A 16,153-nucleotide genomic window follows, 5' to 3' on the forward strand; every position below is an offset into this window, starting at 1 on the left:
CATGACTGACGGCAGCAAATAGATTAACAGGTCTATAATGTTTTGGTTCCTCTCTCCTTTCTTAAATAATGGAGTTACATTTGCAAATTTCCAATTTAAAGGGGCAATTTCTGAATGAGCTTTGAAAGATTACGACTAAAACATCTGAAATTGCCTCGCCTGCTTCCGTCAAAACCATGTGTGGAAACGGTCAGGCCCTAGGGATTTGTTAGTCTTTAGTGCTATTATTTTTCCTGATCATGTTTTTCCCTGTGTTAACTTTAATAAGTTCCAGTCCTTGGTTCATTATTAGTTGCTAAATGCAAAGAAAAGTACAGCGGCTTGCTTCGGTCGTTTAACTGCTGGTTTAATAATGTATAATAGTGCCTTAAGAAATTATTGAATGTATAACCGTTGGCTTTCTTTTGGAAAAAAAAGGAAATGTAAAGGTGCATAATTTTGCGTTCAGCATCATGGTGTTTAGTTCCATAAAGACGACAGGACAATTTAAAGAGATTTTATTGCTCATTTTCATGCATCGGCTGACCAAGACTGTTCTCCAAACGTGGAAAGCAATAAGGCACCTACATTTCCAGCAGAGGGCAGCTCAGTCTGCAAAGCTCAAGACTTTTTCTCAGTTACTGTATTTAAGGCGAATAGGGTAACGTGAGGCCACTGCGCAATGAAGAACGCTTCCAATCCCAATAACTGGCACCAGCATTACGCAAACCCAGCTGAGGTACAAAAGAGTTGGCCGCAGAGTTCTTTTGGTTCGAGCCTAAAAACGGGCCGTCACCCCGACTTCAGAACAACATCAAGTATGAGAATAATGAGACATTTTCGTTTCTGACGCCAACCATTCTTGCGGCCCTTCTGAGCGAGCCTGGCAATGTCATGGAACGCGTGTTAGTTTTGCGCTCTTGGTCATTTCTGACTATGGACGTTTGTGAGATTTAGCTCCAAGAATAAACAAGATAATGGACCTCCATTCCTTAAATTCGGTCTGATTTTGAACTAATGATCCAAATGCGAATGGAAAGTGTGTTAACCTGCCACTATCCCAAGCCATTCATGGTCTTCTAATTAAAATGCTGTTCGGGACATAGTCGCACTGTTGATGCAATTACCTTGTCCATAAAATGAAAACAAAGACAGAATATATTTGGATTTCCTGTACCAATGTTACGAATCACATTTTCTCCATCAATAGAATATTGTGGAACGTCAACCCGAGCAGAGATCAGTTATCTCTGTACGCTTGGAATTCAAACATGCCATTCGATATTTTGAAGCTGGCATTTAATTTCGAAGGACTTAACCTGTAAACTTTGATTACACGGGAGAGTACACTTTCAGATTGTGTTGTTAATTCAATTTTTAAAACTTTATTTTCAACAAACTTTAATAACAAGCTTCCGTAAATAGATGTCTGAAATGCGTTGAATTTGTAGAAATTAAATAATGGTTATTTGTGATTTTTAAACTGTACTCATCCACTTTTAAAACGCTGTTTTTTTATTATAAGAATATAAAAGACATGAATAGCATACATGCCTGGGATTTTTTATTGAACACTATTCAATGCAATAATTAGTAAGTAAATGTTTTTTAAAAGCTTGCTTTAAGAAAAGCTTGGTGCAGTTATTGGTTGAAGCTCTTTGTGTCGAAGTCTACCAATAAGGAGCTGAGGCACTGTGAGAGATCTACCCCCACTCTCATCATCAAATGCAGACCAGAATCGAAGGGAAAGTGACACAGTGCTTGCGTTTCCGTGGTGCAGCCATGTTTAGAAGAATCGCTCAGTTCGCGTTTGTGCATTTATGGATTTAATAATCGCATTTCGATGTAAGACAATCCGTATTTTGCGGCGGGAACAAGCGGCGATTGAAACGATTGTCAGGAATTTTGTTATATGTAGAATACAATTCAGAGCAATGGCGAATACGCTTAGCGGCGGGGCGTATTTTATGTTACTGCTTTGCGTCTCGGACCTGGTTTTTGGACAGATTCGTTACTCTATTCCCGAGGAACTGGAGGTCGGTGCCTCTGTTGGAAACATCGCTGAAGATTTAAGGATAACCGTTCGCGAATTATTAGCACGGAAATTTAGGCTGCTCTCTGATGAGGGAATGCTATATTTCGAGTTAAATGTGGAAAACGGGATTTTAATTGTTAATGAAAGAATCGACAGGGAAGAGCTTTGCCTGGAAAGCTTAACTTGTTCCCTGTCTTTGGAACTAGCGGTGGATAATCCTTTGGAAGTTTTTCCTGTTGAAGTGGAGGTATTCGATGTAAATGACAATTCACCGATTTTCCCGATAAGTAGATTTTCATTGCAGGTCGCAGAGTCCGTTGCACCAGGGGCGCGCTTTCATCTCGAGAACGCACACGACCCGGACGTGGGTACAAACACAATCAGCACTTATCAAATTAATTCAAATGAGCACTTCGGCCTCGAAATACAGACAAGAAACGATGGGAGCAAAATCGTCCTTTTGCTGTTGGAGAAGCCCCTGGACCGCGAACAACAATCAGCCTTTGAATTGGTATTGACGGCTGTTGATGGCGGGATCCCGCACAGATCTGGCACAGCTAAGATTGTTATTAATGTAGCAGACGCTAACGATAACGCGCCTGTATTCAATCATGAAATATACAGGACCAGTGTGTTAGAAAACGCACCGAAGGGCACTTTGGTGATGAAACTCAAAGCAGCTGATTTAGACGAAGGCGCAAACGCTGAGTTTAAATATTTCTTCAGTAATTACGCTTCGCATAGATGGGGAGAGTTGTTCAATTTGGACGCGGACACCGGAGAGATCAAAGTTCGCGGGTTGCTGGATTATGAAAAATCAAACGTTTATGAACTTGAAGTACAGGCTGTGGACAACGCTCCTCATGTCGGCCATGCGAAAGTTCTGGTCAGAATAATTGATATGAATGATAACGCCCCCGAGATAAAGCTGACCTCAGTCACCAAAATGTTACCCGAGGATGCTTCAACAGGTACTGTGATCGCTGTATTCAGTGTCATCGATCGAGATTCTGGGGAGAACGGGCACGTTCGATGTCGGATTTCAAAGAGTGTCCCATTCAAACTTGAAATGACCTTGACAAATCACTACAAGTTGGTGACCTCTGAGTTGCTGGACCGTGAAAGGACTGCACTATGCAACATATCGATTTCAGCATGGGATGCTGGGTCTCCCTCTCTTTCTACAAATAAATCCATACTCGTTTCCATTTCTGATATAAATGACAACGCGCCACGGTTTACACAGTCCACGTATAATATGTGTCTGATGGAGAACAATACTCCAGGGGCATCTATTTTTTCTGTTACCGCTTTAGATCCTGATTTGGACAAGAATGGAGATATTTCATATTCTATTTTGGAGAATCAGATACGGGACGTGCGTGCGCCTGCTTACTTTACTATTAACTCGAAAAGTGGGAGCGTTTATGCGCTGCGCTCCTTTGACTATGAGCAACTGAAGAACTTCCAGATTAAAGTTCAAGCTCAAGATGCTGGATCTCCACCACTGAGCAGCACAGCTATGGTGAGCATTATTATCTTGGATCAAAATGACAATGCCCCACTTATTATTTCTCCATTAAGGTGGAACAATTCAGCTGCAGTGGAAATTATTCTCCACTCAATATATCCGGGATACTTGGTCACCAAGGTTACGGCTAATGATGCGGATTCTGGTCAGAACGCACGGATTTCCTACCAACTGATTGAGGCCACTGATCGTTCTCTCGTCACTATGGGCCTATACACCGGAGAAATCAGAACAACACGACTTTTTACGGAAAAGGACACCACCACGCAAAGAGTCGTGGTCTTAGTGAAGGACAGTGGACAACCGAGTCTGTCAAGCACGGTCACAATCCACTTTTCGATCCCAGCGAACGTTACTCAAAGACCTTCTGAACGTCTGGACCATCCCAGGCACGCTGAATATTTCTCGGATGTAAATGTATATTTAATAATAATATTTGGATCAACGAGTTTGATATTTATGATAACCATAATATTGCTTCTGGTCCTGAAGTGTAAACAAGACCGAAATAACGTGCGTTACCACAGCCCTACAATTTGCTGTTGTTGCTTGCGGAGGAATTCTAACGATGTCTTTAATCGGAGACCTGCACTAAATCAATCCTTAAATTACTACGGAGCTGGTCAGACGCTTCCTGTGTCCGAAACATATCGTTACAGGGTTCGCTTATCCCCGGAATCATCCAACAGTGATTTTTTTGTTTCTAAAGGCCTGCCATCCTACGTTACCTCTGAGTGACAACAGTGTTGGTGAAACCAGTGTAAAGAAATAATTTAGTTAGCACATTTATAGTGCGAGGGCTGGGGAATGTACTTCTCCAAGGAAATGATACATTGCGCAGTACAACGCAATTGTGAGTTCCATGTTTGTTAATCATTCAACACAGCAGCTGACGTAACCATGATGTAAATGATAGTGATGCCTACCTGAAGTTGCCTGTTTCTTGATTTGCTGACTAATACCTACTTTGCTAGCCCTGGAATAACTTTCCAATTTCCAGTTTTTATCATTGCTCTGTCGGAAAACTGTCACCACTAATTGTAAAGCATCATCCAATAACAGCGTTTTTCCGCACAAACAATAACGCAGTAAAATATTTCGTTGCCTGTCTGACTGTGAGACAACCATACTTCTTTTGTAAACACCGTCTTTTTAAAGTATCAGCCATTATGCGTAGATGCCTTCCATTAGATTTATTTTTACAATATGCCGAATATAATCGCCCATACAAAGTCTTGGAATCTGAAGGAAATTAAATTGTGTGATAATCACTTCTGACGTGAGGTTATTGCATGTTGGAGCAATCAGGCAAATTTATACGAGAGCACTATTTTAGTCACATCACACAGAGTCATTACATCCACGCGAAATATTCTTGCAAAGATTATATCCACAAAGACCCTTCAAATACTAATGATGACTCAAAATGAAGCAGGAAGTAACATTATACTGCAATTTCTTAGAGCATGGAATGATTTGCTGAAGGAAGTAGCTGAGGCAGAGCCCATCCAATCTTTTAAGGGAAAAATGAATTAACATTTGACACAGAGGAAAATATAGGGCTATTTCGGAAAAGTAGGGCAATTAAATTAATTCAGTATAGATCTAGCGAAGAAACCGTACGGATACAATTGGCCCAATTACCTACTGATGTGATGTGAATGTCCAACCCCTATGATATCTCAAAACCAATCATAACCACACATTCGCACTGCGACAGTTGGTAAGCTTTATGCTAACTGCTGGTTTAGTTCGAGATTTTAAATGAAACACTCCACACGCCTTTGTCACGCTGAAGTGAAGCTTTATGTTTAATGTGTAGGTCCCGCAGTAATACAACGCACATACTAAATTGGTGCAAAATATTCATTATATGACAGATTCTACAAAGGAATATTTATTGTAATATTCATACAATATTATAATTGTATATAGAATACATCATATAACAAGCTGAACAGATTGATAGTTTCCAACTCTTGGAGGCACCAGAAGATGTTCCACCTTGACTATAGCTGTTAGCTTTCTTATGCAAAGTGCGCAGACTCTCAACTTGGCTGCTAATTTAGGCTTGAAAAGTTCATCTTGACTCTTGTTGCACCTGTCAATCAGATTACTATGCAGAAGTACAGTTACAGTTCAAAACCAAAAAGGGTGAAATTAAAGAACTAACTGAATCCCTCTACTGAACTGCGAGGAGTATTACTTCCTTATCACCTAGCTGCATTCCTTTCACAGATGTCCTCCATCTATCTGAAGGTGTATAATTTCCTTGGTATCCAACTACACTTGTCCACAGATTATTTTTGTATTAACAGTTCCTTTAGTGCATTTCTTTCCCACAATTAGCTGTCGTGCCTCATGGATTAGTTGGAATTAAAAACGGTTTAAATTGGTTGTTTGAACATGTCGCCTTGCCACTTAACTAGACAAAATATTGATGTTCGTGTACCTCCCCAACATTCCTTCACGTACAAGAATATCAGCTTGCTGCTTCAACAGCATGTAATGATAACTAGCCATCAGAAAGATATCACACATTTCCAGTCTTATCGTGATCCTGCAAAGATGGATAGGATGGGCGCAGCTCAGCTGCTGGATGATTCCAAGGCCTTTGTGTGTTGTGAGGGCATTACTTAAAGCAAGGGGATAATTAAACTGTTAGTGCTTTTAGATCAGCTATAATTCAAGAGTTCCTAGTCAGCATCGTGTTTTAATTGAGAAAGTAATAGCCTCTTTCTAAAGATGCATGTATCTAAAATAAAGTAAATCTGCTTTATGATTGCACGTTCATTCCAAATCTAATTTACTCTTGTGACCATATTTCCATTCTAAAATAGATCTTCTAACATTCTGAAATAACAAAACAACTTTGGAATTAATAAGAACGTCAACGTTTGAAATGCACGTTACGCCATCAAATAATGATTGTAATGGATCTTAACTTTGTTTGCTGAAATGTGGGAGGCGTTCCGTGCAACGGCCATGCTGTTGTGCAGGTTGTGAGTGGTATCTGGGAGCTTGAGGTTTAAAGTAAAGGCTCATTGACCGTATAAATGCGTCATGATCGCCAAGCAGTTTCCGCTTGGGACTGGCGCCGAAGTATTGTAAATTCTGGGAGTGAAATTCTTGCATGGCTTCTCTTTGATTTGCACATCACATTGGATCTAAATACAGTTGAGTCTGAAACCAAATAGCGGGGCGGTTACTTTGATCTTTTGGTCAAATATTCAACCCACCTGCAATGGACTCCAAGTTCATACTCGACAGACGCTGCTTTCTCCTTCTCTGAGCATTTTCTACCAAATCTAAAGTTCAAAACTCTGCGCACAGAATAAGCATTCTCTTTTCTGTGCAGCAGAATTAGTCATTCACCCAAGCAGTGTATGCAGTGTTGAGTTATTAGGATAGTCATTATCATTCAGCTCAATTCAATTCAAGGACCAGGAAAGATCGTGACGTCTGATTACACACTTTTATTAATAACATTAGGTGCATTGTCCATGAGGTCCAGATTAAATATACTTGCAGATGTAGAATTTTTCAAGCCTGGTGAGTTGGCTTCTGCCCACTGCTCACTGTTGTTCTGGGTCAGAACATGCAAAGTTCCGAATGTATAACAGTGTAACCTGTGTTGAAATGGTTGATTACTGGGTCCAATACGTCATTACCTTCTGCGTAGATGCTGTGGTTCCCTCAGCTTGTTTAATGGTTAAGTCAGCTGCTATTATTCAGTCCTTATATAAATTAATATCTTGTAGGTATATCAGACTTTGGATGTCCCCCATCCATGATTGGCAACTGCGATTCTGTGTAGCATTTAATGTCGGATCTCTTTTGATGTTTATTACAAAGGGGACATATTCCTTATCCTCGCTGCCCAGATGTCTTCCAAACACTCAGGTGTCTCTCCAGTAGTTCGCAATCGGTTCACACGCAATCACCTCACTTTGCTGCAGAACCTGTACGTAGATTACATAAAATTACATGGAATGTACAGCACAGAAACAGGCCTTTCGGCCAATAGTTCCATGTCAGTGTGTGTGCTCCACACGAGCCTCCTCCCTCCTTACTTCATCTAATTCCAGCAGCATATCCTTCTATTCCTTTCTCCCTCATTTGTTTTTTTTATTCATTCATGGAATGTGGGCGTCGCTGACAAGGCCAGCGTTTATTGCCCATCCCTAATTGCCTTTGAGAAGGTGGTGGTGAACCGCCTTCTTGACCTGCTGCAGTCCGCGTGGTGAAGGTATTCCCACAGTGCTGTTCGGTAGGGAGTTCCAGGATGTTGACCCAGCGACCACTGGCGACAGATTTCCAACTCAGGGTGGTATGTGACTTCGAGGGGAATGTGCAGGAGGTGGTGTTTCTATGCGCCTGCTGCCCTTGTCCTTCCAGGCGGTAAAGGTCGCGTGTTTGGGAGGTGCTGTCGAAGAAGCCGAGGCGAGTTGCTGCAGTGCATCTCGACTTGTGTGTGTTTATCCATACTGCCCGATAAATGCATCGACGGAACATATTGGAATAGTTTAATGTTTAAGGTTTAACAGAGAATGTTCTCGGAATTATTGAAAGTCTGTTAAAATTTACTCATACTTTTACTGAATCCAGAGATTGGAGAATGGAGTGCACTGAGTTGGACTGCCATTTCAGCATTAAAGTTTTTTTTTTATTCGTTCATGGGATGTGGGCGTCGCTGGCGAGGCCAGCATTTATTGCCCATCCCTAAATGCCCTCGAGAAGGTGGTGGTGAGCCGCCTTCTTGAACCGCTGCAGTCCGTGTGGTGACGGTTCTCCCACAGTGCTGTTAGGAAGGGAGTTCCAGGATTTTGACACAGCGACAATGAAGGAACGGCGATATATTTCTAAGTCGGGATGGTGTGTGACTTGGAGGGGAACGTGCAGGTGGTGTTGTTCCCATGTGCCTGCTGATCTTGTCCTTCTAGCTGGTAGAGGTCGCGGGTTTGGGAGGTGCTGTCGAAGAAGTCTTGGCGAGTTGCTGCAGTGCATCCTGTGGATGGTACACACTGCAGCCACAGTGCGCCGGTGGTAAAGGGAGTGAATGTTTAGGGTGGTGGATGGGGTGCCAATCAAGCGGGCTGCTTTATCTTGGATGGTGTCGAGCTTCTTGAGTGTTGTTGGAGCTGCACTCATCCAAGCAAGTGGAGAGTATTCCATCACACTCCTGACTTGTGCCTTGTAGATGGTGGAAAGGCTTTGGGGAGTCAGGAGGTGAGTCACTCGCCGCAGAATACCCAGCCTCTGACCTGCTCTCGTAGCCACAGTATTTATATGGCTGGTCCAGTTAAGTTTCTGGTCAATGGTTACCCCCAGGATGTTGATGGTGGGGGATTCGGCGATGGTAATGCCGTTGAATGTCAAGGGGAGATGGGTAGACTCTCTCTTGTTCGAAATGGTCATTGCCTGGCACTTCTCTGGCGCGAATGTTACTTGCCACTTATGAGCCCAAGCCTGGATGTTGTCCAGGTCTTGCTGCATGCGGGCTCTGACTGCTTCATTATTTGAGCGGTTGCAAATGGAACTGAACACTGTGCAGTCATCAGCCAACATCCCCATTTCTGACCTTATGATGGAGGGAAGGTCATTGATGAAGCAGCTGAAGATGGTTGGGCGTTGGACACTGCCCTGAGGAACTCCTGCAGCAATGTCCTGGGGCTGAGATGATTGGCCTCCAACAACCACTACCATCTTCCTTTGTGCTAGGTATTACTCCAGCCACTTGAAAGTTTTCCCCGTGATACCCATTGACTTCAATTTGACTAGGGCTACTTAGTGCCCCACTCGGTCAAATGCTGCCTTGATGTCAAGGGCAGTCACTCTCACCTCACGTCTGGAATTCAGCTCTTTTGTCCATGTTTGGACCAAGGCTGTAATGAGGTCTGGAGCAGAGTGGTCCAAACTGAGCATCGGTGAGCAGGTTATTGGTGAGTAAGTGCCGCTTGATAGCACTTTCGACGACACCTTCCATCACTTTGCTGATGATTGAGAGTAGACTGATGGGGCGGTAATTGGCCGGATTGGATTTGTCCTGCTTTTTGTGGACAGGAAATAACTGGGCAATTTTCCTCATTGTCGGGTAGATGCCAGTGTTGTAGCTAAACTGGAACAGATTGGCTAGAGGCGCAGCTAGTTCTGGAGCACAAGTCTTCAGCACTACAGCTGGGATGTTGTCGGGGCCCATAGCGTTTGCTGTATCCAGTGCACTCAGCCGTTACTTGATATCACGTGGAGTGAATCGAATTGGCCGAAGACTGGCTTCCGTGATGATGGGGATATCGGGAGGAGGCAGAGATGGATCTTCCACTAGGCACTTCTGGCTGAAGATGGTTGCAAACCCTTCAGCCTTGTCTTTTGCACTCACGTGCTGGACTCCGCCATCATTGAGGATGGGGATGTTTGCAGAGCCTCCTCCTCCCGTTAGTTGTTTAATTGTCCACCACCATTCACGACTGGATGTAGCAGGACTGCAGAGCTTTGATCTGATCTGTTGGTTGTGGAATCGCTTAGCTCTGTCTATAGCATGTTGCTTCCGCTGTTTAGCATGCATGTAGTCCTGAGTTGTAGCTTCACCAGGATGGCACCTCATTTTTAGGTACGCCTGGTGCTGCTCCTGGCATGCTCTTCTACACTCCTCATTGAACCAGGGTTAATCTCCTGGCTTGTTGGTAATGGTAGAGTGAGGAATATGCCAGGCCATGAGGTTACAGATTGTGCTGGAATACAATTCTGCTGCTGCTGATGGCCCACAGCGCCTCATGAATGCCCAGTTTTGAGCTGCTAGATCTGTTCTGAATCTATCCCATTTAGCACGGTGGTAGTGCCACACAACACATTGGATGGTGTCCTCAGTGCGAAGACAGGACTTCATCTCCACGAGGACTGTGCGGTGGTCACTCCTACCAATACTGTCGTGGACAGGTGCATTTGCAACAGGTAGATTGGTGAGGATGAGGTCAAGTAAGTTTTTCCCTCGTGTTGGTTCGCTCACCACCTGCCGCAGGCCCAGTCTAGCAGCTATGTCCTTCAGGACTCTGCCAGCTCGGTCAGTAGTGGTGCTACCGAGCCACTCTTGGTGATGGACATTGAAGTCCCCCACCCAGAGTACATTTTGTGCCCTTGCTACCCTCAGTGCTTCCTCCAAGTGGTGCTCAACATGGAGGAGGACTGATTCATCAGCTGAGGGAGGGGGGTAGGTGGTGATCAGCAGGAGGTTTCCTTGCCCATGTTTGACCTGATGCCATGAGATTTCATGTGGTCCAGAGTCAATGTTGAGGACTCCCAGGGCCACTCCCTCCTGACTGTATATCACTGTACCGCCACCTCTGGTGGGTCTGTCCTGCCGGTGGGACAGAACATACCAAGGGATGGTGATGGAAGAGTCTGGGACGTTGGCTGAAAGGTATGATTCTGTGAGTATGGCTATGTCAGGCTGTTGCTTGACTAGTCTGTGGGACAGCTCTCTCAATTTTGGCAGTTCAGATAAGGCCATTGCAGTGAATATTGCTCACTGGTTATAGAGATGAAAGTGAGGCCAATAGAGTTAAGAATTGGGCTTGATATGCTCTTTGCATTTGTCAATGTCATAGTGCAATAGATTGTAACTTCATTGTGAGGAAGACATTGGTTTTGGTCTCAGAAAGAGAAACTGCGCCGCATTAACGGTGAAGGGTACAAGTTGATACTTGATTTTTTATAAATGGCGATCTGTTTTTTTTTCGAACCATTTCTGTTTCCAGGCAGCATTGAATAAGTGTTAAAGAATTAAGATAGCGAATGTCAGAATCAGAGTTATGGAGGGCATCAACAAAATAAATATGTTTTCGGCACTTGTATGATATGCAGCAAAAGGATGGAATTGACCACGGTAAATTTAAACAGGTCACTGCAATAACGATCAGATCGTTGGACAGAAATATAGAATATTGGGAGTTTCAAGAGTGAGATCGTGACTAGTTTATTTTGTAGCATAGATTAAGCAAGGAGGGCAATTTTTAATGTTCAGAGGGGCTAGCGAAATTATTGACACGAATGAAAGGATTGAACGCAGTGCACTGGCCAGGAAACGATTCAGTGGTAATAACTGATAATAATTAAGTTATGTAGACAAACAGGTGTCAGAGATGCTTTAATGCAAATGTTCATGTATTGCCTGCAAAGTGAAGCATGTGGGATTTAAATTAGTGTTCTGCACTTATCAGTGGAATTCGCTGAAGATCATCGGTGCATGCGTAATATGATACACTTCTATTAGTCGCTGGCTTGTTACGGCATTTTAAATAGTGCAAGCATTCCTTGGTACAAGATGAACCACCTATTAATATAGATTTTCATAGTAAGAATCTTTAAGATTAAGTAAAGAGGTCCAGACCATATCGGTGGGAAAGCTGACCTTGGAAGCTATTAAAGTGAAAGAAGAATATTACATAATGCTTAACAGATCATTTATGTGGCCTATTTAAATAACATTAAATTCTTTAGTTACTTTAATTTTTTGTAGACTGTACGGAATGTATAGTACTGCCGCTTTTGAGGCCATTTCATATGGGTAAATATATACTGGGATGGATTCTATTGTGTTTCTCTTTATTTGTTTTTTTGGGAAAGATAGAGAAATCTCCATCACTGATAAGTTCAAAAGACGCTGAGTCATCTCTCCTGAGGTGAAATGTCTAAAGAGAATTCCCCCAGTATGAGAAATAATTAACAACAACAACAACTTGCATTTCCATAGCTGCTTTTTGTAGTAAACATTCCCAAGCCGCAACACAAGACCGTTTAGAAAACAAAGTTTGACACGGAGCCACTTAAGGAAATATTAGAAGAGGTGACCAAAAGCGTCCAAAAACTGGTGGATATCAAGAAGCATCTTAAAGGAGGAGGGAGAAGTAGAGCTTCCTAAGCTTAGGACCTAGGCAGCTGAAGGCTCCGCCGCCAATGGTGGAGCGATGAAAATCGGGTTCATAGAATCATAGAATCATAGAAGTTTACAACATGGAAACAGGCCCTTCGGCCCAACATGTCCATGTCGCCCAGTTTATAACACTAAGCTAGTCCCAATTGCCTGCACTTGGCCCATATCCCTCTATACCCATCTTACCCATGTAACTGTCCAAATGATTTTTAAAAGACAAAATTGTACCCGCCTCTACTACTGCCTCTGGCAGCTCGTTCCAGTCATTCGCCACCCTTTGAGTGAAAAAGTTGCCCCTCTGGACCCGTTTGTATCTCTCCCCTCTCACCTTAAATCTATGCTCCCTCGTTATAGACTCCCCTACCTTTGGGAAAAGATTTTGACTATCTACCTTATCTATGCCCCTCATTATTTTATAGACTTGCGCATGGGGTCAGAATTGGAGGAGCACGGAGATCTCGGGGAATTGTAGTGCTGGAGGAGGTTACGAAGATAGGTAGGGGTGAGGCCAAGGAGAGTTTTGAAAACAACGATGATAATGTTAAAATTATGTTGTTGTTGTTCCTGGAGCAGCACTGGGGTGATAGGTGAAGGGGACTTGGTGCGAGTTAGTTTAAGGGCAGCAGAGTTTGGATGAGCTGACGTTTACGGAGGGTGTAAAGTGGGCGGCCGGTCAGTGGACCATTGCAATAGTCGAGTCTGGAGGTAAAAAATGCGTCAATTATTATTGGGAATCTAGCCGATAAAAGCTTAATTTCACTTCATGATCTTGAAACTGGCCTATTACAGGGACCTGATTATGGCCTGAAGAATAAATGAATTGTTTTACGCAACAGGATGATAAGCACTGCTGCCCACGGCTCCCAGAATTAGAGAGTGGCGATATTCTTTTCGTTGTCATCGGAGATGTGGTGCCTGAAACTGCCTTCAGCAACAAGAACAACGGTCATTGATAGAGTACAGGCTACCAAGATAAATTCAGAAAAAATGTTTGCGTGAGATATCGATTACCAGTTATCCATAGATACACACAGAGAGAAATCCATGAATGAAGGAACGGACGAAGAAAAGAATAAAGGAAAAAAGAAAGAAGGAAGGAAAGAAAGATGTCTAAGAGAAACAGAAAAGCGCGAATTAATTGTATAGGAGAAGAGTTGATTGAAGGAAGTCTACGATTAAATTCAATTTTCAAGTGCAGGACAGCTTCAGATTTAACGTGTTCACGAAACAGAGGTAGCTGATGAAAAAGGGAAATAGACATGTTCTAGTTGCTGAACATAAGCTGTGTTACGTTATCTTTGTTTTCTAAATGTAATCTAATGTGCAGCAGTGGGGTTTGGCTGCTTAACAGTTGGTTGTGTCAATAAATAACGGCGAACGCCATTATTTTCACAGCAATTTCCGGCTCAATGTAAAATGGGGTCTTCTCTTTTCCAATAAGGTTAGGAGCAGTAAAGTTAGATTATTTTGCACACAATGTCATGGTTGGGATGGGCTCCACTCAAACTGGGCTGGGCCCAGTGTCCTGGCGAATCGAATAACTAGCGTGACAGATAGGGCATTAAACTAAAAAATGGGAGGGGGGAACAAATTTATTATATTTTTTTTCAGGATGTAACTAGCAGGGTAGATAATGGAGAACCAACGGATGTAGTATATTTGTATTTTCAAAAGGCATTCGATAAGGTGCCATATAAAAGGTTGTTATGCGAGATAAGGGCTCATGGAGTTGGGTGTAATATTTTGGCATGGATAGAGGATTGGTTATGGGACAGAAAACTGAGAGTAGGTATATACGGGCCATTTTCAGGTTGGCAGGCTATAACTATTGTGGTGTCACAAGGATCAGTACTTGGGCCTCAGCTAGTTACAATCTATATTATGACTTAGATGAAAGGACCGAATGTAATGCATCCAAGCTTGCTGATGATACAAAGCTAGGTGGGACAGTAAGCTGTGAGGAGGAAAAAAAGAGTCTGCAAATGGATAAAGACGGGTTAAGTGAGTGGGCAAGGAGGTGGCAGATGGAGTATAATGTGGGAAACTGTGAGTTTATTCACTGTGGTAAGAAGAATACAAAAAATAATACTTTTTAAATGGTGAGCAACTATTAAATGTTGGTGTTCAGAGAGATTTGGATGTCCTCGTCCAAGAAACACAGAAAGTTAGCAGTTATATACAGCAAGCAATTAGGAAGGCAAATGGTATGGTTGGCCTTTATTGCATGGGGATTGGAGTACAAGAGTAAATAAGCCTTGCTACAATTGCACAGTGCTTTAGCGAGACCACACCTAGAGTACTGTGTACAAAATTGATCTCCTTATCTAAGGAAGGATACGCTAGCCTTGGAGGCGGTGCATCAAAGGTTCAGTAGATTGATTCCTTGGATGAGTGGGTTTTTTCTATGAGGAGAGTTTAAGTACTCTCATTGGAAGAATGAGAAGTGATCTCATTGAAACATATAAGATTCTGAGAGGGCTTGACAGAGTAGATGTTGAGAGGTTGTTTCCTCTGGCTGGAGAGTCTAGATCTATGGGTCATAGTCTCAGGATACCGGGTCGGATGTTTGAGAATTAGATCAGGTGGAATTTCTTCATTCAGAGGGTTGTGAATCTTTGGAATTCTCTAACCCAGAGGGCTTTGGATGCTGAGTCGTTGAGTATACTTAAGGCAGAGATAGATAGATTTTTGGACTCCAGGGGAAACAAGGGATATGGGGATCGGTCGGAAACGTGGTGTTGTGATCGAAGATCAGCCATAATCTTATTGAATGACGGCGCAAGCTCGAGGGGTCTTATGGCCTACTCCTGCTTGTATTTCTTATATTCTTATATAATTATGTTCTTAATTGCTTAATAATATCAAAATAAAACAATTTAAAAGGGATTTTATTTAGCATTTTCTTGCATCGGTTTACCAAGGTTTTTCTCGAAACTTGGCAATCGATATTGCACCCGCCTTTCCAGCAGAGGGCCGCTGTGTCTGCGTTGCCCATGATTTTTTTTTTATCAGTTATTTTCCTCAAGGCGAAGAGGTGAAAATGTTGCCATTGCGCATTGAAGAACGCTTCCAATCCAAATAACTAGCATTACGCACTTCCAGCTGAGGTATGAAAGAGATAGCTGCAGAGTTCTTTCCGTTCTAGCCAAAAATGGGCCTTAAGCCTGAAATCATAGTAACATGAAATGTGAGAATAATGCGATATTTTCGTTTCTAACACCAACCATCCCCGTGGGCCGTCAGATGGAGCCTGGCAAAATCGTGGAAGTAGTGGTAGTTTTGCACTGTGAGTAATTTCCGAGTATGGACGCTTGAGAGATTTAGTTAATAAATACACAAGAGCATTGAGTTTAATTCCTTGAACCCGGACTACTGTTGATCTAAAGATCCAATGCGAAAGGAAGTAACGTTGGCCTGCCAATCCCTCAAGCAATTTATGAACTTGGAATTAAAGTATTGTTTGGGAACTATTGTTTCAACGAGAGAAGACAATTCCAGCTCACATTGTTAATTCATTTTCTAAACGAACATTAATAGTCATCTCATATAAACAGCTCTCTAATATGGAGTCATGTGGCTAAATTTTACTTTCTTTTAAGTTGATTTTCTAGAAATTAAATATTGGTCCTTTATGATAATGACACTGTATATATCGAATTTGAGAACACATTATATCGTA

At 42.5% G+C, this 16,153-nt stretch overlaps 1 protein-coding gene across 1 annotated transcript; it reads left to right on the top strand.

The window, feature by feature from the left end:
• Positions 1-1,913: 1,913 nt before the first annotated feature.
• On the top strand, positions 1,914-4,283 carry LOC137332059 (protocadherin alpha-C2-like). Its single transcript, XM_067995785.1, has one exon. The coding sequence runs from the start codon at positions 1,914-1,916 to the stop codon at positions 4,281-4,283; it is 2,370 nt and encodes a 789-aa protein (XP_067851886.1).
• The last annotated feature ends 11,870 nt before the right edge of the window (positions 4,284-16,153 follow it).

Source organism: Heptranchias perlo, chromosome 14 (genome assembly GCF_035084215.1).
Source record: "Heptranchias perlo isolate sHepPer1 chromosome 14, sHepPer1.hap1, whole genome shotgun sequence".
Classification (NCBI taxonomy): domain Eukaryota; kingdom Metazoa; phylum Chordata; class Chondrichthyes; order Hexanchiformes; family Hexanchidae; genus Heptranchias; species Heptranchias perlo.

Coding starts and splice junctions, on each gene's coding strand:
- LOC137332059 (XM_067995785.1), top strand. CDS start 1,914: ATGGCGAATACGCTTAGCGGCGGGGCGTATTTTATGTTACTGCTTTGC.